General features: G+C 42.6%; 1 protein-coding gene across 1 annotated transcript in view; it reads right to left on the reverse strand.

Moving 5' to 3' along the window:
- Positions 1-255: 255 nt before the first annotated feature.
- Positions 256-26,206, reverse strand: part of reck (reversion-inducing-cysteine-rich protein with kazal motifs) — an 87,101-nt gene continuing 61,150 nt past the window's right edge. The window contains exons 13-21 of the mRNA XM_067434597.1: positions 24,774-24,914; positions 23,854-24,042; positions 16,166-16,288; positions 15,680-15,851; positions 14,214-14,409; positions 7,059-7,269; positions 4,821-4,894; positions 3,246-3,401; positions 256-2,344 (exon numbers count right to left, since the gene is read on the reverse strand). Of these exons, the coding sequence (XP_067290698.1) occupies positions 2,135-2,344; positions 3,246-3,401; positions 4,821-4,894; positions 7,059-7,269; positions 14,214-14,409; positions 15,680-15,851; positions 16,166-16,288; positions 23,854-24,042; positions 24,774-24,914 (1,472 nt within the window). The 3' untranslated portion in view covers positions 256-2,134. The remainder of the gene's footprint in view (positions 2,345-3,245; positions 3,402-4,820; positions 4,895-7,058; positions 7,270-14,213; positions 14,410-15,679; positions 15,852-16,165; positions 16,289-23,853; positions 24,043-24,773; positions 24,915-26,206) is intronic.

Here is a 26,206-nt window from a genome sequence, read left to right on the forward strand (position 1 = left end):
AAACTCAAAACTGACCTTTAACTCACAATCTCAACTTTAACTCTATTCAGATTTTATTATCGCAATTGCGACTTTAAAACATACAATTGCAACTTTTTAACTCAATTTTTACATTTTAACTCATAATTGGGACTTTTAAATTACAATTGCTACTTTAACTAAATTTTGAATTTTTAACAACATTTTGACTTTTTAACTCACAAACGCAACTTTAACTCAGTTCAGATTTTATTCTTGCAATTGCGACTTTTTAACTCAATTAAGATTTTATTCCTGCAATTGCGACTTTTAAACTTACTGTGGTGTGGCAAGCAGCGGGGCGAGGGACCGCGAGAGCGGGCCGGTGATTAATGTTAACGAGTGCCAGCTGCGTGGCACACCGGTCTCGTCTCGCAGCCATGTGACGGGAGCATATAAGGAGGAACAAGAGCTGCGGAAGACGAGAGAGGACCAGGCCTGGAGTTTATGTTTAGTTTTGTTTATGTGTTTTATTTTGTGTGTTCGCGGGCAGTCGTCCGTGAGGGGCTGCCCGCGGTTTTACTTTCGTTTTGTTTATTTATTTTGAGTTAATAAATGTTGTTTAAACGTTCGCCGGTTCCCGCCTCCTTCCTTCCATCTACGAACTGTATTACATTGGTGCCGAAACCCGGGAGGAAGGAGGGACGCGCTGTCTGAGAGCCCTCGCTGCTGAGGGGGATCGGATGATGAAAGACCGCGAGGGCTGCCCGAGGGGATGGTGCTGGAGCGGGAAAGGTGGGACGGAGACCTCGCTGCCGTGCCCCTGGGTCGAGGTGGGGTGGTTGCCGTCTGAGAGGGAGCGGAGGAGTCGCCGCGCTTGCCGGGGGCCGGAGCCTGCTGCCATCCGCCTGACAGGGGAGGAGCAGGGAGGGCGGGGCTCGCTGCCGGGTCCCTCGGAAGGAAGAGTCACCGCCGGCCGCCAGGGGGCGGAGGAAGATAGAGCTGCCCACCAGGCGTCCAGTGCCATCGCACAGCACCGCGAGGAAGAGCCTTTCGGCGGGCGGAGGGCTGAACGGCAGTGTGTCTGGGAACCGGACTAGAAATTTTTTTTTCCTCTTTCTTTCTTTTTTTTCCCTCTCTCCCCTCTCTCGTCCGCGGGCTCCCCGTGCTCCCGTCTACATTTCTCTCGCCTCTCTGTCCTTACCCCCAGGTGCCGCGGCCGCCGTGATCGCCCCCCATTCCGGGGGGGGGGGGAGTAGAGCGCCGTCTCGGGAGTGCCCCCCGGCCTGCGAGGGGCGATGGGGGTATGTGGTGTGGCAAGCAGCGGGGCGAGGGACCGCGAGAGCGGGCCGGTGATTAATGTTAACGAGTGCCAGCTGCGTGGCCCACCGGTCTCGTCTCGCGGCCATGTGACGGGAGCATATAAGGAGGAGCAAGGACAGCGGAAGACGAGAGAGGACCAGGCCTGGAATTTATGTTTAGTTTTGTTTATGTGTTTGTGGGCAGTCGTCCGTGAGGGGCTGCCCACGTTTTATTTTGTGTGTTCGCGGGCAGTCGTCCGTGAGGGGCTGCCCGCGGTTTTACTTTCGTTTTGTTTATTTATTTTGAGTTAATAAATGTTGTTTAAACGTTCGCCGGTTCCCGCCTCCTTCCTTCCATCTACGAACTGTATTACACTTACAATTAAAACTTTTTAACTCACAACTGCGACTTTTTAACTCAGTTTTTACTTTTTAAATCACAATTAAAATTTTATAACTCAATTTTTACCTTTTCCGACTTTTTTCTTGTCATTCTGACTTTTTAACTCACAATTGCGAGCAAAAAGTCAGACCTGTGAGATAAAGTCCCATTTACCCTTTTTATCTTGCATTCCGTGGCCTCCGCAGGCTTCCGTAGAAAGCTGATATGTGCTGTAATCGGGTCCGTGAGACATCTAAAAGCAGCAGGTCGTCTGAACTCGACTTCGGTCTCCGGCGCGCCCGTTTTTTCCATTTCCTGTTCCACTTGACCTTGCGAAACAGTTTCCTTTTGAGAAGGTCCTTAATAGCGAGAGGAAAATCCATCTCCTGATGCTGAATTTGATTGTCAGTTTGCAGCGTAGTCGTCAGCGTCGACTGCAACGGTTTCCCGTCAGGTGACCCGGGAAGGTCCGTGGTCAAACAGGGGAAGGGGGTTAGGAGGAGAAGGGGATGAAGGACAGCAGGAGAGAGGAGAAGAAGAGGCAGAGCGAGAGAGAGAGCGAGGCGGATGAAGCGAAGCTGACAGTGGAGAGATGGACCTCTGAATGCAGGAAGGCCGACAGAGGCACGTGGGAGCCCAGCGTCGGGCTGCCTGAGTTGATGAGCGAGTCAATCTTCTCTGCCTCTTTACTGCAGGCTTCAATCTGCGGATACACACCAGACCAACACACACACACACACACACACACACACACACACACACACACACACACACACACACACACACACACACACACACATCTCTCAGTTCCACTGGGCAGAAATAGGCCATTACGTCCTTGTAGACAGTTTTAATATTTTTAGGCAAATTGTAGGAACATCTGGAGCACATGATGCAAGCGCATGAAAGTCTGCGCCGGATGGAGGAGGAGAGACGCTCGTTTATCACTGGGAATACACACGCTCACCGAACCGCTAGTGTGTGTGTGTGTGTTTATAATGAGAACACGGGCTGTGGTGAACACTACTGCACAAAAACTGATGCTAAACTACACATAACACAGGTGGGGAAAGTCTAAAATATGATTTGATATGAGTGAGATTCATCCAGATGACAGTCATTTTAAAGTTACATCTCAAAAACATTTTCTGGAGGAAGTAACAGAGCATTCTGGTAAACTGGGACACTTTTTTGTCCTTGAGATGATTGGAAAGAAATGTCCCAATTATCCTGAATGAGGTTATTAGCCAAAAAGATTTTTTTTTGTGAGGAAATGTTATATTGGTTGATATTAAATATTCGATTTATGCTTATTTCACTCATTTGTACGTTCATATGACCTCTGCTAAAGTTAAGCTTTAAAACACTAATGATTAATAACAACATCTAGCAAACGTCAAAATTAATATCAATATTTCATACTGCACATTATAATTTTTTATTAAAACATATTTGAATAGCTTATTAATTAAATTAATATATGATTACATTATTTAAATTATATATTTATTTAGAAAGAAAGAAATACTATAGAACCAGCCAATTTTAGGTTGTTCCAGCAATGGGCTCGTCACACACACACACACACACACACACACACACACCTGCAGGGGCGTCGGCTGCTGATCCACAGGCACGATGAGGATGATGATCTCAGAGTCGATGCTCAGATAGCCGAAGATATCGCACTGAGGAACAGAGATGTGCAGACGCAGGATCTTCAGGATGCCATGCAGCGTCACCGGCTGATTGCGGTTCAGCTGAAACACACACACACACACACACACACACACACACACACACACACACACACACACACACACACACACACACACACACACACACACACACACACACACACACACACACACACACCTCTTAGCACATATAAACATTTCCTCAACAAGCCGCATCATTTAAAGCAGCACTCATTTGCTCAAATCACTGTCTCTAATATAAGCAGTAGCAGTAGTGATGATTGTAATAATGTACTAATTAGTGAAGCACTGCCAGACGTTAATGAGCCTTTATGAACGGCAACATCTATAACATTAGATTTATTATTTATCTTTGAGGAAAGCAGTGCTTGGTGTTTTAAAGGGATAGTTCACCCAAAAATTTAAATTCTGCCCTCATGTTGTTCCAAACCTGCATGAGTTCCTTTGTTCTGCTGAACACCAGATAATATATTATGAAGAATGTTTGAAACAAAGCAGACAGAGCAACAATATGTTTCCCTATAGCAGTCAATGGTTGCTCTGTCTGCTTTGTTTCAAACATTTTTCATAATATATTATTTGGTGTTCAGCAGAACAAAGGAACTCATGCCGGTTTGGAACAACATGAGGGCGAGTAAATGATGATATAATTTTCATTTTTGGGTGAACTATCCTTTTAACATCATACCAGATTCCATGGGTATTTATTTTACAACACTAATATAAAAGAGCAATTTACACTATATTGCCAAAAGTTTATTTGGCAAAAGAAAGGGGCCGTCTCCAAACTGGGTGCATGATATTGTCCAAAATGTCTTGGTGAAGCATTAAGAGTTCCTTTCACTGGAACTAAAGGGCCAAGCTCAAGCCCTGAAAACACTTCGTGGCTGAGTTGCTGTTGTTCCCAATGGCTTCCTCTTTGTTCTAATCCCACTAACAGTTGAGCGTGGAATATTTAGTAGTGAGGAAATGTCAGGAATGGCCTTATTATTTTTATATGGCTAGAGCTTGATTTATACACCTGTGCATGAAGGGATTGAACACCTGAACTCAGGGATTTGGAGGTTCAACCCAATACTTTTGACAATATAGTGTATGTTTATATATATACATGCAACTCTTACCCAGAGTATGTACATTTTCAGAGTACATACAGTTGTTGTTCATACACTGATTCTCCCATTCATCCCATTGAAAACATGAGATAATGTGTTTTTTGTAGGGAGGCCATAGCCCAAATAACATTCACTAATAAAAGTTAATAAAAGCAAATATAACCCAATGCTTAAAGACCATAAATATACTCTGGGGTTAGGACTGGGTGATGAAAGCCATGTTGTTTGTGTGAAATGATAGTCTATGTGGTGCATTTCATCCTCCAGTAATGCTGTGAAATGGCCAATGCTGCCCCCTGCTGACTGACTGATGCCAATGCCACTCAAATCCTTGTGGCACATTTACCTTGGCAAAGATGTTCATCTGCTCTTTATTCCAGAGGATCTGCAGCATTCCCGCACACACCGGACAGCAGGCGCCTGCCAACACATTACTACACATTTATTTCAGTTCAGTCGTTCATGGTTAGTTTTTTTACACAAATGCCCTCGTAAAGGTAAAGATAATTCCAGGGTCCAATAAATCCTCTATTATAATAAATCAGTGTTTAGATCAGTGGCTCTCAACCCCAACAGGCCACAAGATGACTGACAAATATATACATTCATAAATTACTGTTAATTAATTACAATAATCTACACTAAAAGTTACAACGTTTCTGAAAGAGTCTCTTCTGCTCATTAATCTGACCATAACTCCAGTAAATAATATTCCTGCAGTGTAGATCATCTGTTCTCTGTGTGAATATATAGTAAAGTGTGATTTATTCCTGTGATCTGAGCTGAGTTTATCATCATTCCTCCAGTCTTCAGAGTCACATGACCCTCACTAATCACTCTCATATGACTGCTAGAATTATAGACTAATTTCTATCTATAAAATTCTGGAAAAGTTGGTAGCTGAACAACTTATCAACTATCTAGAAAAAAATGGTCTACTTCACTCTAACCAGTTTGGTTTTAGACCTAAGTATTCAACAGAAATGGCAAATTGTGGCTAATGTGGTTGGCGCAGTAGTTTTAGACCAAGGCTTTTGATTCTGTAAATCATGAAATACTCATTCATAAAGTCATAAAGTCATTCATTTAGTTTCTCTGAGCAGGTAATTAGTTGGTTTAGATCATATTTAGACTCTCCAGATCAGTGTGTTAGGATAAATAATTCAAAATCATCTTCACAAAACAATGAGATGGGTCTCCCTCAAGGGTCACTGTTGTTTTCCTTGTACTGTATGTTAATGATTTATCAAATTGTTGTACAGAAACTAAATGTCAGTGATATGCAGATGACAGTCATTTATGTATCAGCACAGACTCCTCGCTTAGCTGTAGATATATTAACAAATTAGATGACTGCTGTGTCACAGTGGCTGCAAAACAACAGTTTGACCTTGAATTGTCCCAATGTGGTTTTCAATTAGAAGGAAGGAAATGAACGGCTTTATAATTCAGATCAATCAAAAGGCAATAGAGAGAGTTAATGATTTTAAATATTTAGTTTATTTTATATTTAGGTTATTTTAGATTCTCAATTAAAATTTGATGTGCATGTAAAAAGGTTGTGTAGAACCATCAGAACAAACTTGAACTGTTTGTCTAAAAGCAGCCACGTTATATCTGCATGCAGTGGTATTCTCGCATTTATCTTATCGTGTGACCGTCTGGAGTCAGGTTTCTTAATCGACTATCAAACCTGCTAGATCTTTATATAAACGAACAGTACAAATATTGGACAAGAAACCAGTTAGATGGCATCATTGTAACATTTTACAAAAGTATAATTTGCTTAGCGTTGAACATTTTTTTTTTTTTCTTATTAAAATGGTTTTTAAATGTAAACAATCTTGCTCCAGCTATTATATGCCAATTAATAACAAAACAGCGCAGTAAAGGAATGACTAGAAGAGGCACAACTAATCAGAATAGCACAGTACCAAAAACGAGAACTACATTTGCACAATCCACGTTTGCAGTTCCAGGTACAATGCTTGTGAACAGCCTGCCAGATGAACTCAAAATGCAAACAGAGTTCAAACTCTTTCAAATAAATCTAAAACAGTGGTTCAAACAAAAGCAGGTTTGTGAACATTGATGGTCATACATGGTTTTAGTTTTCTTTTTTTGTTCTTTTTTTGTGTGTGTGATGTTTTCTTTAAAAGCCTAATCAGGGACTGGGGCTGCAAATTAGCCTTTGGCTATAAGCCTATATGTGGAGCATCGGCAGCATGACATTGTAGCAATGCTTTTTTTCTGCGTTGTCCCTGTCAAATAAATAAATAAATAAATAAATAAATAAATAAATAAATAAATAAATAAATAAATAAATAAATAAAAATATGAGGATCTGATGATCAACACATTTTTATGATTACTATTAATGTTGGAAAGAGCTTTAGATTTTTGTGCAATACACTAATAGTCAAAACTTTAGGGTGCACTACATTTTAAATACTTTTATTCATCAAAGATGCATTAAATTGATCAAAAGTGACAGTAAAGACATTTATAATGTGACAAAAGGTTGTATTTCAGATAAATGCTGTTGTTTTGAATGTAAGAGTGAAGGGTGTGACGCGGCTCTGACCCGGTGGAGTGACGGGACGGCAGCCTTCAGTGGACAGAGGAACACATGACACCGCGGTACACCCAGAGTCCGACGTGAACTCCGACACGGCCCCGACGGCGTGACAGCGGCCCTGATAGTCCACAGCCACGCGATCAGAGAACGCCTCACACACCGTACTGTACGTCTCGCCGCTGTGACCGCACACCTCTCTGGACCTGCGGCAGGCGTCCTGCAACACACACACACACACACGTTAACCTTTACACACACACGTTAACCTTTACACACACGTTACACTTTACACACAGACACACGTTAACCTTTACACACACACACACACACACGTTAACCTTTACACACACACACACGTTAACCTTTACACACACACATTACACTTTACACACAGACACACGTAACACACACGTTACACTTTACACACAGACACACGTTAACCTTTACACACACACACGTTAACCTTTACACACACACACACGTTAACCTTTACACACACACACACACGTTAACCTTTACACACACACATTACACTTTACACACAGACACACGTAACACACACGTTACACTTTACACACGTTACACTTTATACACACGTTACACATTACACACACACACACACACGTTACACTTTACACACACACGTTACACTTCACACACACATTACACGTACGTAACACTTTACACACACACACACACATTACACTTTACACACACACACTACACGAACGTTACATTTTACACACAGGGTACACGTATGTTACACTTTACTCACATTGCACACATCACACATTCATCTTACACACATCGCATACAACACGTTACACAGCCCATACAGAACACGTTACACAAGTCACACACACACACAAATAACACATCACACAAAACACAAATAACATGGGAATGGGACAAGGGAGAGGGAGAGGAAGATGAGTACCAGAACAAGGGAGAGGGAGAGGAATGGGAACAAGGGTGAGGCAGAGGAAGATGAGTACCAGGACAAGGGAGAGAGAGAGGAAGATGAGTACCAGAACAAGGGAGAGGGAGAGGAATGGGAACAAGGGTGAGGCAGAGGAAGATGAGTACCAGAACAAGGGAGAGAGAGAGGAAGATGAGTACCAGAACAAGGGAGAGGGAGAGGAATGGGAACAAGGGTGAGGCAGAGGAAGATGAGTACCAGAACAAGGGAGAGGGAGAGGAATGGGAACAAGGGTGAGGCAGAGGAAGATGAGTACCAGAACAAGGGAGAGAGAGAGGAAGATGAGTACCAGAACAAGGGAGAGGGAGAGGAATGGGAACAAGGGAGAGGGAGAGGAAGATGAGTACCAGAACAAGGGAGAGGGAGAGGAATGGGAACAAGGGAGAGGGAGAGGAAGATGAGTACCAGAACAAGGGAGAGGGAGAGGAATGGGAACAAGGGTGAGGCAGAGGAAGATGAGTACCAGAACAAGGGAGAGAGAGAGGAAGATGAGTACCAGGACAAGGGAGAGGGAGAGGAATGGGAACAAGGGTGAGGCAGAGGAAGATGAGTACCAGAACAAGGGAGAGAGAGAGGAAGATGAGTACCAGAACAAGGGAGAGGGAGAGGAATGGGAACAAGGGTGAGGCAGAGGAAGATGAGTACCAGAACAAGGGAGAGAGAGAGGAAGATGAGTACCAGAACAAGGGAGAGGGAGAGGAATGGGAACAAGGGCGAGGCAGAGGAAGATGAGTACCAGAACTAGGGAGAGGGAGATGAGTACCAGGACAAGGGAGAGGGAGAGGAATGGGAACAAGGGTGAGGCAGAGGAAGATGAGTACCAGACATAGGGAGAGAGAGAGGAAGATGAGTACCAGAACAAGGGAGAGGGAGAGGAATGGGAACAAGGGCGAGGGAGAGGAAAATGAGTACCAGAACTAGGGCGAGGGAGAGGAATGGGAACAAGGGGGAGGGGGAGGAAAATGAGTACCAGGACAAGGGAGAGGGAGATGAGTACCAGGACAAGGGAGAGGGAGAGGAATGGGAACAAGGGTGAGGCAGAGGAAGATGAGTACCAGACATAGGGAGAGAGAGAGGAAGATGAGTACCAGAACAAGGGAGAGGGAGAGGAATGGGAACAAGGGCGAGGGAGAGGAAAATGAGTACCAGAACTAGGGCGAGGGAGAGGAATGGGAACAAGGGGGAGGGGGAGGAAAATGAGTACCAGAACAAGGGAGAGGGAGAGGAAGATGAGTACCAGAACAAGGGAGAGGGAGAGGAATGGGAACAAGGGCGAGGGAGAGGAAGATGAGTACCAGAACAAGGGAGAGGGAGAGGAAGATGAGTACCAGAACAAGGGAGAGGGAGAGGAATGGGAACAAGGGCGAGGGAGAGGAAAATAAGTACCAGAACAAGGGCGAGGGAGAGGAATGGGAACAAGGGCGAGGGAGAGGAAAATGAGTACCAGAACAAGGGCGAGGGAGAGGAAAATGAGTACCAGAACAAGGGAGAGGGAGAGGAAGATGAGTACCAGGACAAGGGAGAGGGAGAGGAATGGGAACAAGGGTGAGGCAGAGTACCAGAACAAGGGAGAGAGAGAGGAAGATGAGTACCAGAACAAGGGAGAGGGAGAGGAAGATAAGTACCAGAACAAGGGCAAGGGAGAGGAATGGGAACAAGGGTGAGGCAGAGGAAGATGAGTACCAGAACAAGGGAGAGGGAGAGGAATGGGAACAAGGGCGAGGGAGAGGAATGGGACAAGGGAGAGGGAGTGGAATGGGAACAAGGACGAGGGAGAGGAATTGGACAAGGGAGAGGCAGTGGAAGATGAGTACCAGAACAAGGGAGAGAGAGGAAGATGAGTACCAGAACAAGGGAGAAGGAGAGGAATGGGAACAAGGGCGAGGCAGAGGAAGATGAGTACCAGAACAAGGGAGAGGGAGAGGAATGGGAACAAGGACGAGGGAGAGGAATTGGACAAGGGAGAGGCAGTGGAAGATGAGTACCAGAACAAGGGAGAGGGAGAGGAAGATGAGTACCAGGACAAGGTAGAAGGAGAGGAATGGGAACAAGGGCGAGGCAGAGGAAGATGAGTACCAGGACAAGGGAGAGGAATGGGAACAAGGGCGAGGGAGAGGAAGATGAGTACCAGGACAAGGGAGAGGGAGAGGAATTGGACAAGGGAGAGGGAGAGGAATGGGACAAGGGAGAGGCAGAGTAAGATGAGTACCAGAACAAGGGAGAGGGAGAAGAATGGGACAAGGGTGAGGGAGAGGAAGATGAGTACCAGGACAAGGGAGAGGGAGAGGAATGGGAACAAGGGCGAGGGAGAGGAATGGGACAAGGGAGAAGCAGATGAAGATAAGTACCAGAACAAAGGAGAGGGAGAGGAATGGGACAAGGGTGAGGGAGAGGAATGGGACAAGGGCGAAGGAGAGGAATGGGACAAGGGCGAGGGAGAGCAATTGGACAAAGGAGAGGGAGAGGAAGATGAGAACCAGAACAAGGGTGAGGGAGAGGAATGGGACAAGGAAGAGGGAGTGGAATGGGACAAGGGAGAGGGAGTGGAATGGGAAAAGGGTGAGGGAGAGAAATGGGACAAGGGAGAGGGAGAGGAATGGGACAAGGGAGAGGGAGAGGAATGGGACAAGGCTGAGGGAGTGGAATGGGAAAAGGGTGAGGGAGAGGAATGGGACAAGGGAGAGGGAGTGGAATGGGAAAAGGGTGAGGGAGAGGAATGGGACAAGGGAGAGGGAGAGGAATGGGACAAGGGTGAGGGAGTGGAATGGGAAAAGGGTGAGGGAGAGGAATGGGACAAGGGAGAGGGAGTGGAATGGGACAAGGGAGAGGGAGTGGAATGGGACAAGGGTGAGGGAGAGGAATTGGACAAGGGAGAGGGAGAGGAATTGGACAAGGGAGAGGGAGAAGAATGGGACAAGGGAGAGGGAGTGGAATGGGAAAAGGGTGAGGGAGAGGAATGGGACAAGGGAGAGGGAGTGGAATGGGACAAGGGTGAGGGAGAGGAATTGGACAAGGGAGAGGGAGAGGAATGGGAAAAGGGTGAGGAAGAGGAATGGGACAAGGGAGAGGGAGTGGAATGGGACAAGGTTGAGGGAGAGGGAGAGGAATTGGACAAGGGAGAGGGAGAGGAATTGGACAAGGGAGAGGAATGGGACAAGGGAGAGGGAGTGGAATGGGACAAGGGAGAGGGAGAGGAATTGGACAAGGGAGAGGGAGAGGAATTGGACAAGGGAGAGGCAGTGGAAGATGAGTACCAGAACAAGGGAGAGGGAGAGGAAGATGAGTACCAGGACAAGGGAGAAGGAGAGGAATGGGAACAAGGGTGAGGGAGAGGAAGATGAGTACCAGGACAAGGGAGAGGAATGGGAACAAGGGCGAGGGAGAGGAAGATGAGTACCAGGACAAGGGAGAGGAATGGGAGCAAGGGCGAGGGAGAGGAAGATGAGAACCAGGAGAAGGGAGAGGGAGAGGAAGATGAGTACCAGGACAAGGGAGAGGGAGAGGAAGATGAGTACCAGGACAAGGGAGAGGGAGAGAAATGGGAACGAGGGCGATGGAGAGGAAGATGAGTACCAGGACAAGGGAGAGGGAGAGGAATGGGAACAAGGACGAGGGAGAGGAAGATGAGTAACAGGACAAGGGAGAGGAATGGGAACAAGGGCGAGGGGGAGGAAGATGAGTACCAGAACAAGGGAGAGGGAGAAGAATGGGACAAGGGAGAGGGAGAGGAAGATGAGTACCAGGACAAGGGAGAGGGAGAGGAATGGGACAAGGGTGAGGGAGAGGAAGATGAGTACCAGGACAAGGGAGAGGGAGAGGAATGGGAACAAGGACGAGGGAGAGGAAGTTGAGTAACAGGACAAGGGAGAGGAATGGGAACAAGGGCGAGGGGGAGGAAGATGAGTACCAGAACAAGGGAGAGGGAGAAGAATGGGACAAGGGAGAGGGAGAGGAAGATGAGTACCAGGACAAGGGAGAGGGAGAGGAATGGGAACAAGGGCGAGGGAGGGGAATGGGACAAGGGAGAGGCAGAGGAAGATGAGTACCAGAACAAAGGAGAGGGAGAGGAATGGGACAAGGGTGAGGGAGAGGAATGGGACAAGGGCGAGGGAGAGGAATTGGACAAAGGAAAGGGAGAGGAAGATGAGAACCAGAACAAGGGTGAGGGAGAGGAATGGGACAAGGGAGAGGTAGTGGAGTGGGACAAGGGAGAGGGAGTGGAATGGGAAAAGGGTGAGGGAGAGGAATGGGACAAGGGAGAGGGAGAGGAATGGGACAAGGGAGAGGGAGAGGAATGGGAAAGGCTGAGGGAGTGGAATGGGAAAAGGGTGAGGGAGAGGAATGGGACAAGGGAGAGGGAGTGGAATGGGAAAAGGGTGAGGAAGAGGAATGGGACAAGGGAGAGGGAGAGGAATGGGACAAGGGTGAGGGAGTGGAATGGGAAAAGGGTGAGGGAGAGGAATGGGACAAGGGAGAGGGAGTGGAATGGGACAAGGGAGAGGGAGTGGAATGGGAAAAGGGTGAGGGAGAGGAATGGGACAAGGGAGAGGGAGTGGAATGGGACAAGGGTGAGGGAGAGGAATTGGAAAAGGGAGAGGGAGAGGAATTGGACAAGGGAGAGGGAGAAGAATGGGACAAGGAAGAGGGAGTGGAATGGGACAAGGGTGAGGGAGTGGAATGGGACAAGGGTGAGGGAGAGGAATTGGACAAGGGAGAGGGAGAGGAACGGGACAAGGGAGAGGAATGGGACAAGGGAGAGGAATGGGACAAGGGATAGGGAGTGGAATGGGACAAAGGTGAGGGAGAGGAATTGGATAAGGGTGAGGGAGAGGAATTGGACAAGGGAGAGGGAGAGGAATGGGACAAGGGAGAGGGAGTGGAATGGGAAAAGGGTGAGGGAGAGGAATGGGACAAGGGAGAGGGAGAGGAATGGGACAAGGGAGAAAGGAGAAGGAGAGGAATGGGACAAGGGAGAGGCAGAGGAATGGGACAAGGGAGAGGGAGTGGAATGGGACAAAGGTGAGGGAAAGGAATAGGATATGGGTGAGGCAGTGGAATGGGACAAGGGAGAGGGAGTGGAATGGGACAAAGGTGAGGGAGAGGAATTGGATAAGGGTGAGGGAGAGGAATTGGACAAGGGAGAGGGAGAGGAATGGGACAAGGGAGAGTGAGAGGAATGGGATAAGGGTGAGGGAGAGGAATTGGACAAGGGAGAGGGTGAGGAATGGGACAAGGGAGAAAGGAGAAGGAGAGGAATGGGACAAGGGAGAGGCAGAGGAATGGGACAAGGGAGAGGGAGTGGAATGGGACAAAGGTGAGGGAAAGGAATAGGATAAGGGTGAGGGAGTGGAATGGGACAAGAGAGAGGGAGTGGAATGGGACAAGGGAGAGGGAGTGGAATGGGAAAAGGGTGAGGGAGAGGTATGGGACAAGGGAGAGGGAGTGGAATGGGACTAGGAAGAGGGAGTGGAATGGGACAAGGGAGAGGGAGTGGAATGGGAAAATGGTGAGGGAGAGGTATGGGACAAGGAAGAGGGAGTGGAATGGGAAAAGGGTGAGGGAGTGGAATGGGACAATTTGGTATGTCTACCAAAACACAGCAAACATTCCCATTCCTCTCCCTGTGTATTGTGCTAGTGTATTATTGTATTTGGGAAATTAGTGTTGGAGTTTAGTTTACAACGTGGGGTTGAGCATGAAATTAATCATTTTGACAATTGTGTGTTGTAGGTGTGTTTTTGAGTTAAGAATTTAGGAAATTTGTAAAAAATATTGAAAAATTTGTCATAGCAATTGTAAAAAACTGTAATCTGGAGCAGCGCATGGATATGAAAGGTCAGAGCAGACTTTATTTCTTTAAATTAAAATTTAATGCAATGTGAGAAAGAATAAATGCAGCATAAACATATATAATGCAATGATGATTGACAAATAAACTAATAAACCTTCCTCAAAAACCTGATGATCATATTTCAGACTCAGGATTTTTATAAATGATGATGATAATTACATAAAGCTGTCTCAGTCCAGATTAAATATTACTAACAATATCAAAGTTATTCTTGCATTTACTTGATAGAAGAGTTTGAATTATTAGTCAGGGGATTGTGTGACAGGTTTATCAGATCATGTTGATCAGTTAGAGATCATCACAGATATGATAGAGAAGTGTGTGAACTGACCTGACAGTGGCCCATGTAGGCCAGGCTTTTGCTCCGCATATTCAGCAGACACAGGTTGGCATGCTCCATGTTGTCTGTGTCACACACCGGATCGAGCTGGTTCTGGTCACAGCCAGAGGGACGCGTCACACACTCGTACTGCGGGCAGGGATAGTCGGAAAGGTCCGTCAAACACACCTGACGTCTTGGGATACACCTGTGAACGAACAAACAAAACCAGCAAAGTTCCATCAAACATTATGCTGCTAACAAAAATGTGTTCTAAGAACGATGTGCTAATATTCCCATTAAGTTACAGAAACTTTCTCTGAATGTGCCGCCCCATACGCCTCAAACTGAGCTGCTCTGTGTATTCTGACAGCTTTCTATCAGAACCAGCATTAACTTCTGGAGCAGTGTGAGCTCCAGTAGCTCGTCTGTTTGATCGGACCCCACGGGCCAGCCTTCGCTCCCCACGTGCATCAATGAGCCTTGGCCGCCCATGACCCTGTGGCCGGTTCTCCACTGGTCCTTCCTTGGAGCACTTTTGATAGATACTGACCACTGCAGACCGGGAACAGCCCACAAGAGCTGCAGTTTTGGAGATGCTCTGACCCAGTCGTCTAGCCGTCACAATCTGGCCAAACTCGCTCAAATCCTCACGCTTGCCCATTTCTCCTGCTTCACACACATCAACTCTGAGGACTAAATGTTCACTTGCTGCCTAATATATCCCACCCACTAACAGGAGATGAAGAGATCATCAGTGTTATTTACTTCACCTGTTCATAATGTTATGACTGATCTGGATATAAAGGTTTTGTGCTAACATTTTAAGAATATTAGAAGTCCAGATAACTCTAGACCTGTTCATTCCCTGTTAGCTTTATTATGTTATCCCTAAAGTGGTAAATATCTGTCTGTTGATTCCGGTGGTCCGGCTCCAGTCGACACACAGATCCTGTTCACTGCAGTGACTTCTGCATCACAAAAGCACCTCAGTCACATGTTTAACATCAAGGCATCACATTTTTATCTTCTTGTTTATAAAGAAACAAACATTTCCTTTGAAAAGCAGGCCAAGCCAATGTTACGCAACATGCATTGCTGTGAGTTACATAACACAGATGTGAGACACTGATCTTCAAACAGATCCTCTATCAGTTCATCAGCATTAGACATCTTCAGAACACACACACACACACACACACACACACACACACACACACACACACACACACACACACACACACACACACACACACACACACACACACACACACACACACACACCTACACTCTCAGTGTTTGATATGAGCAGACCTGGACCTGTGATGTGAGATGTTTCTATAGGAAGGGTTACACACACACTCACACACACACACACACACACACACACACACACACACACACACACACACACACACACACACACACACACACACACACACACACACACACACACACACACACACACACACACGTACCTCTGGTTCTTCTGGCAGGGGTTTGGCAGGCAGGGGTCGATGCTCCGGCACGAGCCAAACACAAACTGATTGTCTCTAAAGCCGACACAGCGAGCCACACAGGAGCTGGGATACGTGCGTCCGTTATCAGCACACACCGGCACAAAGTGATCTGCACATCCGCAGGGAAGACCTGAGGAACAACAGCAACAGCTGCTGTTATAATCATTCACTGATTCATCTCCCAAAGAAAGCTTTCATAGGGTGGAAGTCTCCTCTGTCATCAGATAAAAGCAGCTTTAGTGACTTCCTTCAGAAACATTACACAAACTCTATTACTGCATAGAATTTGACTGAACATTTTGATATTTTTAATGTTTTGTCTATAATTGTTTGCATGAATAGCTATATATATATATATATATATATATATATATATATATATATATATTTATATATTTATATATTTGAATAGACAGTGTAATATGCACACATACACACACACACCTGTGAAGAGCCGCCGGTCCTCATCAGATCCGTCTGACCGCACACACTGACGGGACGAACACACACTTTCACCGGCGAAGCAGGAACAGGGCTGGCAGTTGAGTCGGAATGACGAACCATGAGCTGGGAAAGAGATCAAGACCTTCAGATCAAACACTCACACACACACACACACACACAATATTCACTTCAGCCTCAGTGTGTGTACTCAAAGAAACCCGAGACCAGCCTTTAGCAACTCAAAATATAATCACTGCACATAAAGTAATAACTGCACATAATGCAATAACTGCACATAATGCAATAACTGCACATAATGCAATAACTGCACATAAAGTAATAACTGCACATAATTCAATAACTGCACATAATTCAATAACTGCACATAATGCAATAACTGCACATAATGCAATAACTGCACATAAAGTAATAACTGGACATAATGCAAAAACTGCACATAATGCAATAACTGCACATAATGCAATAACTGCACATAATGCAATAACTGCACATAATGCAATAACTGCACATAATGCAATAACTGCACATAATGCAATAACTGCACATAATTCAATAACTGCACATAATGCAATAACTGCACATAAAGTAATAACTGCACATAATGCAATAACTGCACATAAAGTAATAACTGCACATAATGCAAAAACTGCACATAAAGTAATAACTGCACATAATGCAAAAACTGCACATAATGCAATAACTGCACATAATGCAATAACTGCACATAAAGTAATAAATGCACATAATGCAATAACTGCACATAATTCAATAACTGCACATAATGCAATAACTGCACATAAAGCAATAACTGCACAAAAATCAATAACTGCACATAATGCAATAACTGCACATAAAGCAATAACTGCACATAAAGCAATAACTGCACATAAAGTAATAACTGCACATAATGCAATAACTGCACATAATGAAATAACTGCACATAATGCAATAACTGCGCATAAAGCAGTAACTGCACATAAAGTAATAACTGCACATAAAGTAATAACTGCACATAATGCAATAACTGCACATAATGCAATAACTGCACATAAAGAAATAACTGCACATAATGCAATAACTGTGCATAAAGCAGTAACTGCACATAAAGTAATAACTGCACATAAAGCAGTAACTGCACATAAAGCAATAACTGCACATAAAGTAATAACTGCACATAATGCAATAACTGCACATAATACAATAACTGCACATAAAGTAATAACTGCACATAATGCAATAACTGCGCATAAAGCAGTAACTGCACATAAAGTAATAACTGCACATAAAGCAGTAACTGCACATAAAGCAATAACTGCATATAAAGCAATAACTGCACAAAATGCAATAACTGCACATAATGCAATAACTGCACATAAAGCAATAACTGCACATAAAGTAATAACTGCACATAATGCAATAACTGCATATAAAGCAATAACTGCACATAATGCAATAACTGCACATAAAGTAATAACTGCACATAATGCAATAACTGCACATAATGCAATAACTGCACATAAAGTATTAACTGCACATAAAGTAATAACTGCACATAAAGTAATAACTGCACATAATGCAATAACTGCACATAAAGTAATAACTGCACATAAAGTAATAACTGCACATAAAGTAATAACTGCACATAATGCAATAACTGCACATAATGCAATAACTGCACATAATGCAATAACTGCACATAAAGTATTAACTGCACATAATGCAATAACTGCACATAATGCAATAACTGCACATAAAGTAATAACTGCACATAATTCAATAACTGCACATAATTCAATAACTGCACATAATGCAATAACTGCACATAATGCAATAAGTGCACATAATGCAATAACTGCACATAATGCAATAACTGCACATAAAGCAATAACTGCACATAAAGTAATAACTGCACATAATGCAATAACTGCACATAAAGTAATAACTGCACATAATGCAATAACTGCATATAAAGCAATAACTGCACATAATGCAATAACTGCACATAAAGTAATAACTGCACATAATGCAATAACTGCACATAATGCAATAACTGCACATAAAGTATTAACTGCACATAAAGTAATAACTGCACATAATGCAATAACTGCACATAATGCAATAACTGCACATAATGCAATAACTGCACATAAAGTAATAACTGCACATAATTCAATAACTGCACATAATTCAATAACTGCACATAATTCAATAACTGCACATAATGCAATAACTGCACATAATGCAATAACTGCACATAATGCAATAACTGCACATAAAGTAATAACTGCACATAATTCAATAACTGCACATAATTCAATAACTGCACATAATGCAATAACTGCACATAATGCAATAACTGCACATAAAGTAATAACTGGAAATAATGCAAAAACTGCACATAATGCAATAACTGCACATAATGCAATAACTGCACATAATGCAATAACTGCACATAATTCAATAACTGCACATAATGCAATAACTGCACATAAAGTAATAACTGCACATAATGCAATAACTGCACATAAAGTAATAACTGCACATAATGCAAAAACTGCACATAAAGTAATAACTGCACATAATGCAAAAACTGCACATAATGCAATAACTGCACATAATGCAATAACTGCACATAAAGTAATAACTGCACATAATGCAATAACTGCACATAATTCAATAACTGCACATAATGCAATAACTGCACATAAAGCAATAACTGCACATAAATCAATAACTGCACATAATGCAATAACTGCACATAAAGCAATAACTGCACATAAAGCAATAACTGCACATAAAGTAATAACTGCACATAATGCAATAACTGCACATAATGAAATAACTGCACATAATGCAATAACTGCGCATAAAGCAGTAACTGCACATAAAGTAATAACTGCACATAAAGTAATAACTGCATATAATGCAATAACTGCACATAATGCAATAACTGCACATAAAGTAATAACTGCACATAATGCAATAACTGCGCATAAAGCAGTAACTGCACATAAAGTAATAACTGCACATAAAGCAGTAACTGCACATAAAGCAATAACTGCACATAAAGTAATAACTGCACATAAAGTAATAACTGCACATAATGCAATAACTGCACATAATACAATAACTGCACATAAAGTAATAACTGCACATAATGCAATAACTGCGCATAAAGCAGTAACTGCACATAAAGTAATAACTGCACATAAAGCAGTAACTGCACATAAAGCAATAACTGCATATAAAGCAATAACTGCACATAATGCAATAACTGCACATAATGCAATAACTGCACATAAAGCAATAACTGCACATAAAGTAATAACTGCACATAATGCAATAACTGCATATAAAGCAATAACTGCACATAATGCAATAACTGCACATAAAGTAATAACTGCACATAATGCAATAACTGCACATAATGCAATAACTGCACATAAAGTATTAACTGCACATAAAGTAATAACTGCACATAAAGTAATAACTGCACATAATGCAATAACTGCACATAAAGTAATAACTGCACATAATGCAATAACTGCGCATAAAGCAGTAACTGCACATAAAGTAATAACTGCACATAAAGCAGTAACTGCACATAAAGCAATAACTGCACATAAAGTAATAACTGCACATAAAGTAATAACTGCACATAATGCAATAACTGCACATAATACAATAACTGCACATAAAGTAATAACTGCACATAATGCAATAACTGCGCATAAAGCAGTAACTGCACATAAAGTAATAACTGCACATAAAGCAGTAACTGCACATAAAGCAATAACTGCATATAAAGCAATAACTGCACATAATGCAATAACTGCACATAATGCAATAACTGCACATAAAGCAATAACTGCACATAAAGTAATAACTGCACATAATGCAATAACTGCATATAAAGCAATAACTGCACATAATGCAATAACTGCACATAAAGTAATAACTGCACATAATGCAATAACTGCACATAATGCAATAACTGCACATAAAGTATTAACTGCACATAAAGTAATAACTGCACATAAAGTAATAACTGCACATAATGCAATAACTGCACATAAAGTAATAACTGCACATAAAGTAATAACTGCACATAAAGTAATAACTGCACATAATGCAAAAACTGCATATAAAGCAATAACTGCACATAATGCAATAACTGCACATAATGCAATAACTGCACATAAAGTAATAACTGCACATAATGCAATAACTGCACATAAAGCAATAACTGCACATAATGCAATAACTGCACATAAAGTAATAACTGCACATAATGCAATAACTGCACATAATGCAATAACTGCACATAATGCAATAACTGCACATAAAGCAGTAACTGCGCATAATGCAATAACTGTGCATAAAGCAGTAACTGCACATAATGCAATAACTGCACATAAAGCAATAACTGCACACAATGCAATAACTGCACATAAAGTAATAACTGCACATAATGCAATAACTGCACATAATGCAATGACTGCACATAAAGTAATAACTGCACATAATGCAATAACTGCACATAATGCAATAACTGCACATAATGCAATAACTGCACATAATGCAATAACTGCACATAAAGCAATAACTGCACATAATGCAATAACTGCACATAAAGTAATAACTGCACATAATGCAATAACTGCACATAATGCAATAACTGCACATAAAGTAATAACTGCACATAATGCAATAACTGCACATAAAGCAATAACTGCACATAATGCAATAACTGCACATAAAGTAATAACTGCACATAATGCAATAACTGCACATAATGCAATAACTGCACATAAAGTATTAACTGCACATAAAGTAATAACTGCACATAATGCAATAACTGCACATAAAGTATTAACTGCACATAAAGTAATAACTGCACATAATGCAATAACTGCACATAAAGTAATAACTGCACATAATGCAATAACTGCACATAAAGTATTAACTGCACATAAAGTAATAACCGCACATAAAGTAATAACTGCACATAAAGTAATAACTGCACATAATGCAATAAATGCACATAATGCAATAACTGCACATAATGCAATAACTGCACATAATGCAATAACTGCACATAAAGCAATAACTGCACATAATGCAATAACTGCACATAAAGTAATAACTGCACATAATGCAATAACTGCACATAATGCAATAACTGCACATAAAGTAATAACTGCACATAATGCAATAACTGCACATAAAGCAATAACTGCACATAATGCAATAACTGCACATAAAGTAATAACTGCACATAATGCAATAACTGCACATAATGCAATAACTGCACATAAAGTATTAACTGCACATAAAGTAATAACTGCACATAATGCAATAACTGCACATAATGCAATAACTGTACAAAAGTAATAACTGCACATAAAGTAATAACTGCACATAATGCAATAACCGCACATAAAGTAATAACTGCACATAAAGTAATAACTGCACATAATGCAATAAATGCACATAATGCAATAACTGCACATAATGCAATAACTGCACATAATGCAATAACTGCACATAAAGCAATAACTGCACATAATGCAATAACCGCACATAAAGTAATAACTGCACATAATGCAATAACTGCACATAATGCAATAACTGCACATAAAGTAATAACTGCACATAATGCAATAACTGCACATAAAGCAATAACTGCACATAATGCAATAACTGCACATAAAGTAATAACTGCACATAATGCAATAACTGCACATAATGCAATAACTGCACATAAAGTATTAACTGCACATAAAGTAATAACTGCACATAATGCAATAACTGCACATAAAGTATTAACTGCACATAAAGTAATAACTGCACATAATGCAATAACTGCACATAAAGTAATAACTGCACATAATGCAATAACTGCACATAAAGTATTAACTGCACATAAAGTAATAACTGCACATAATGCAATAACTGCACATAAAGTAATAACTGCACATAATGCAATAACTGCACATAAAGTATTAACTGCACATAAAGTAATAACCGCACATAAAGTAATAACTGCACATAATGCAATAACTGTACAAAAGTAATAACTGCACATAAAGTAATAACTGCACATAATGCAATAACTGCACATAAAGTAATAACTGCACATAAAGTAATAACATTTGAGAAAAATATTACATTATGAAAATTTTATTTCTAATAATATTGTAATACGCATCACATAATGTGCAGTTTTTACATTATAAATGACAATCTCTCATAACTACACTGATCAGATATATAGTTATTAACCATGTATAAACCACTACACATTTAGTTTTCGTACAAACATTAAAGATTCCTGCCAGATGAGTTCATCTTCTAATGCACACCGATCGACACGAGCATAAAGCGCCGCACATCTGTCTCAAATCAAGCCTTCAGAAGTGCAGTAAAAATAAACATGAAAGAAAAGCCAATAAACTCATTCAGGTTCAAACCAACAGTGTAAAACCAGCCGTTTGCAAAAGAGGAACGCTAATAAAACAAGAAGAAAACACCAATCTGCAAATGATATCCATTTATTCTAATTAGAAGGTATTCAAATGTTTCTTTGATTTTATATATGTCTGTGTTTTAATGTTTTTAATGTTATTTTCTGTTTCAAACATTTTGAAAGCATTATAAGCCACTGTAATAATTCATCCATTGAGAAACCAGATTTCCTGACCTGCAGTTCAACACCACTCCAGCAGAGGGCAGCATCCCCCTTTCAATAGTCTCAGTCTTCTGCCTCTTGTGTCAAACTTGGAATAATAATTAAATAAAAACTTACAAAATCATAGGTGTCTGTTACGTAAAATCCTGATGCAAACCACATAACTAAACTGCATTGATGGATTATTGTTTAAAGTGCCCCTATTATATTTTTTCAAATATTCCCTGTCATGTTTGTGACTGGAAAAGCTCTTCAAAGTTTCAAAGATCAAAGTGCATGAAAAGTTCAAGAAAAGAAAGAGTCGATTCTGAACTACGAAGAGTCATCAGTAATTCTGTCTCAGTCCTGTGTAACAATTCAACTAATTTGCATAATGTCAGCCTCTGGTCATGATTGGCTAATCAGCGTCTCTTAGCCCGGCCCTCACTCACTGTAGTTAATCCTCATCTCCTGTCCTGATTGGCTGATCAGCGTCTCTTAGCCCCGCCCTCACTCACTGTAGTTAATCCTCGTCTCCTGTCCTGATTGGCTGATCAGCGTCTCTTAGCCCCGCCCTCACTCACTCACTAACGCCCATCTCTGGTTCTGATTGGCTGAGCAGCATCTCTTAGCCCCTCTGTAGTCACCTCTAAGAGTGGAAGAGTTTGGTTTGGTGTTGTTAATGAGATGCTCAAACCCACGCCATCGTTACTGTTCCAATCCCTGCGTGTCGAGAGCTGAGATTCAGATATGATAATGAGCACTTGCTTTCTGACCAATCACAGCAGAGCAGCTCTCAGAGAGGCGGACTTAGAGAGACTGATTCGTCTGATGAAGCATTTCAGACTTTGAGAAATTAAGTGATGTGCAATGTATATTATGAGAGTATTAAAGTGTTTTTGACCTTTGATGCATGTGATCCTGCTTTAGGAGACCCAGAACAACACTAGGACCTTTAAAATAGCATCTAGGGCACTTAACACACTCACACACTTACATTTGCTCTGTCCTGCGATGAGGCAGGTCTTGGTGGTGTCGACACATGGCATTTCGGCGCAGTTCTCCAGGCGGCCGCTCTGACCGCAGGTGCACACCTCGTAGCAGCCCACCTGACCGCTTCTCATGGGCACCTGGATACGGGCGTCCATGGGCACCAGGAACTCCGACGCCTCGCCGAGTTTACAGCCTTCAAAACACACAGACTAAACATCACAAGACATTTCTCTGCAGTGATGTCATTATACAACCCTAAAAAACTAAAACTCCTGTGCTCGCGCTGCTCTCAGTTCAGAATCTCCTGATCAAAACACAGGTAAAGAAGACGCAGTAAAACAAGAGATTGTATATAAGCAGATGCATATGAAATATAACGTGATCTTCAACATCAAGCATCATATGAATTAAAACGATCTAATGTTAGTGATGAGGAGCAGGACGAGCTCCAGGACTGAAGCATTAGACGTGTTGGTGGACTCGATCTGCTCATCTGACGATTTGCTCCGCTTTTCTTTGTTTTTGTTTTGTGCTTTTTTTATGAAACTTGCTCATATTCAAGTGTTGAAAGGAATGCATGAAGCTAGAATAAAGCTTTGTTTTGTTTTGAAAGAAGATCAGGTCTTTAGTTTGATATATTGCATGCTCAGATATTAATAAAACAACATATTCTATGGACTATTAAATTTTGGTGAAAATGGTCCAAAACTCTGGCAGTGGCTGGCAACTTCTGGCAGGGAATAGCAACTAAATATTTTTTTAAACGTTTATAATATTAATTTTGAATCAATGTAAAAATGGAAGTATTTTCATTTTTAAGTATGAATTGGGTCGTTATGCATTAAAACATTGCATGAGGGGGTCTGAACAGATGCAGATATCTGATGACGGTGTTGATAAGGGAAGATGTTGTGGTAACAGTACCAGGTACGCAGAAGTAAGGCAGGCAGTCTTGTCCGGGATGGCAGCCCTTCCTGTTGACCTCGCAGAGGTGATTGCTGGGACACGGGTTGGGGTTGCAGGGGTGGATGACTTCTTCAATGATGTTGTCGAAGGGACTGGGAGCTGCAGAGACCGGGAATGAGATCAGATGACACGGACACCATCAGATGCTGTGAGCGACGGTGGATCGGATCTGTACTCACTCACTCACTCACTCACTCACTCACTCACTCACTCACTCACTCACTCACTCACTCACTCACTCACTCACTCACTCACTCACTCACTCACTCACACACTCACTCACACACTCACTCACACACTCACTCACACACTCACTCACACACTCACTCACACACTCACACACTCACACACTCACTCACTCACACACTCACTCACACACTCACACACTCACTCACTCACACACTCACTCACACACTCACTCACACACTCACTCACACACTCACTCACACACTCACTCACACACTCACTCACACACTCACACACTCACTCACTCACACACTCACTCACTCACTCACTCACTCACTCACTCACTCACACACTCACACACACTGACACACACTGACACACACTCACACACACTGACACTCACTCACTCACACTCTCACACTCACTCACACTCACACTCACACTCACTCGCACACTCGCACACTCGCACACTCGCACACTCTCACACTCTCACACTCACTCACACTCACACACTCACTCACTCACTCACTCACTCACTCACACACTCACTCACACACTCACTCACACACTCACTCACACACTCACACACTCACACACTCACTCACTCACTCACTCACTCACTCACTCACTCACTCACTCACTCACACACTCACTCACACACTCACTCACACACTCACTCACTCACTCACACACTCACACACTCACACACTCACACACTCACACACACTCACACACACTGACACTCACTCACTCACACTCTCACTCTCACTCTCACACTCACACTCACTCACACTCACACTCACACTCACACTCACTCGCACACTCGCACACTCGCACACTCTCACACTATCACACTCTCACACTCTCACACACACACTCACACACTCACACACTCACACACTCACACACTCACTCACTCACACACTCACACACTCACTCACTCACTCACTCACTCACTCACTCACTCACTCACTCACTCACACTCACACACACACTCACTCACTCACACACTCACTCACACACTCACTCACACACTCACTCACACACTCACTCACTCACTCACTCACACACTCACACACTCACACACTCACTCACTGACTCACTGACTCACTCACTCACTCACTCACTCACTCACTCACACACTCACACACTCACACACTCACTCACTCACTCACTCACTCACTCACTCACTCACTCACTCACAC

This window comes from Pseudorasbora parva, chromosome 24 (assembly GCF_024679245.1).
Source record: "Pseudorasbora parva isolate DD20220531a chromosome 24, ASM2467924v1, whole genome shotgun sequence".
Taxonomy (NCBI): domain Eukaryota; kingdom Metazoa; phylum Chordata; class Actinopteri; order Cypriniformes; family Gobionidae; genus Pseudorasbora; species Pseudorasbora parva.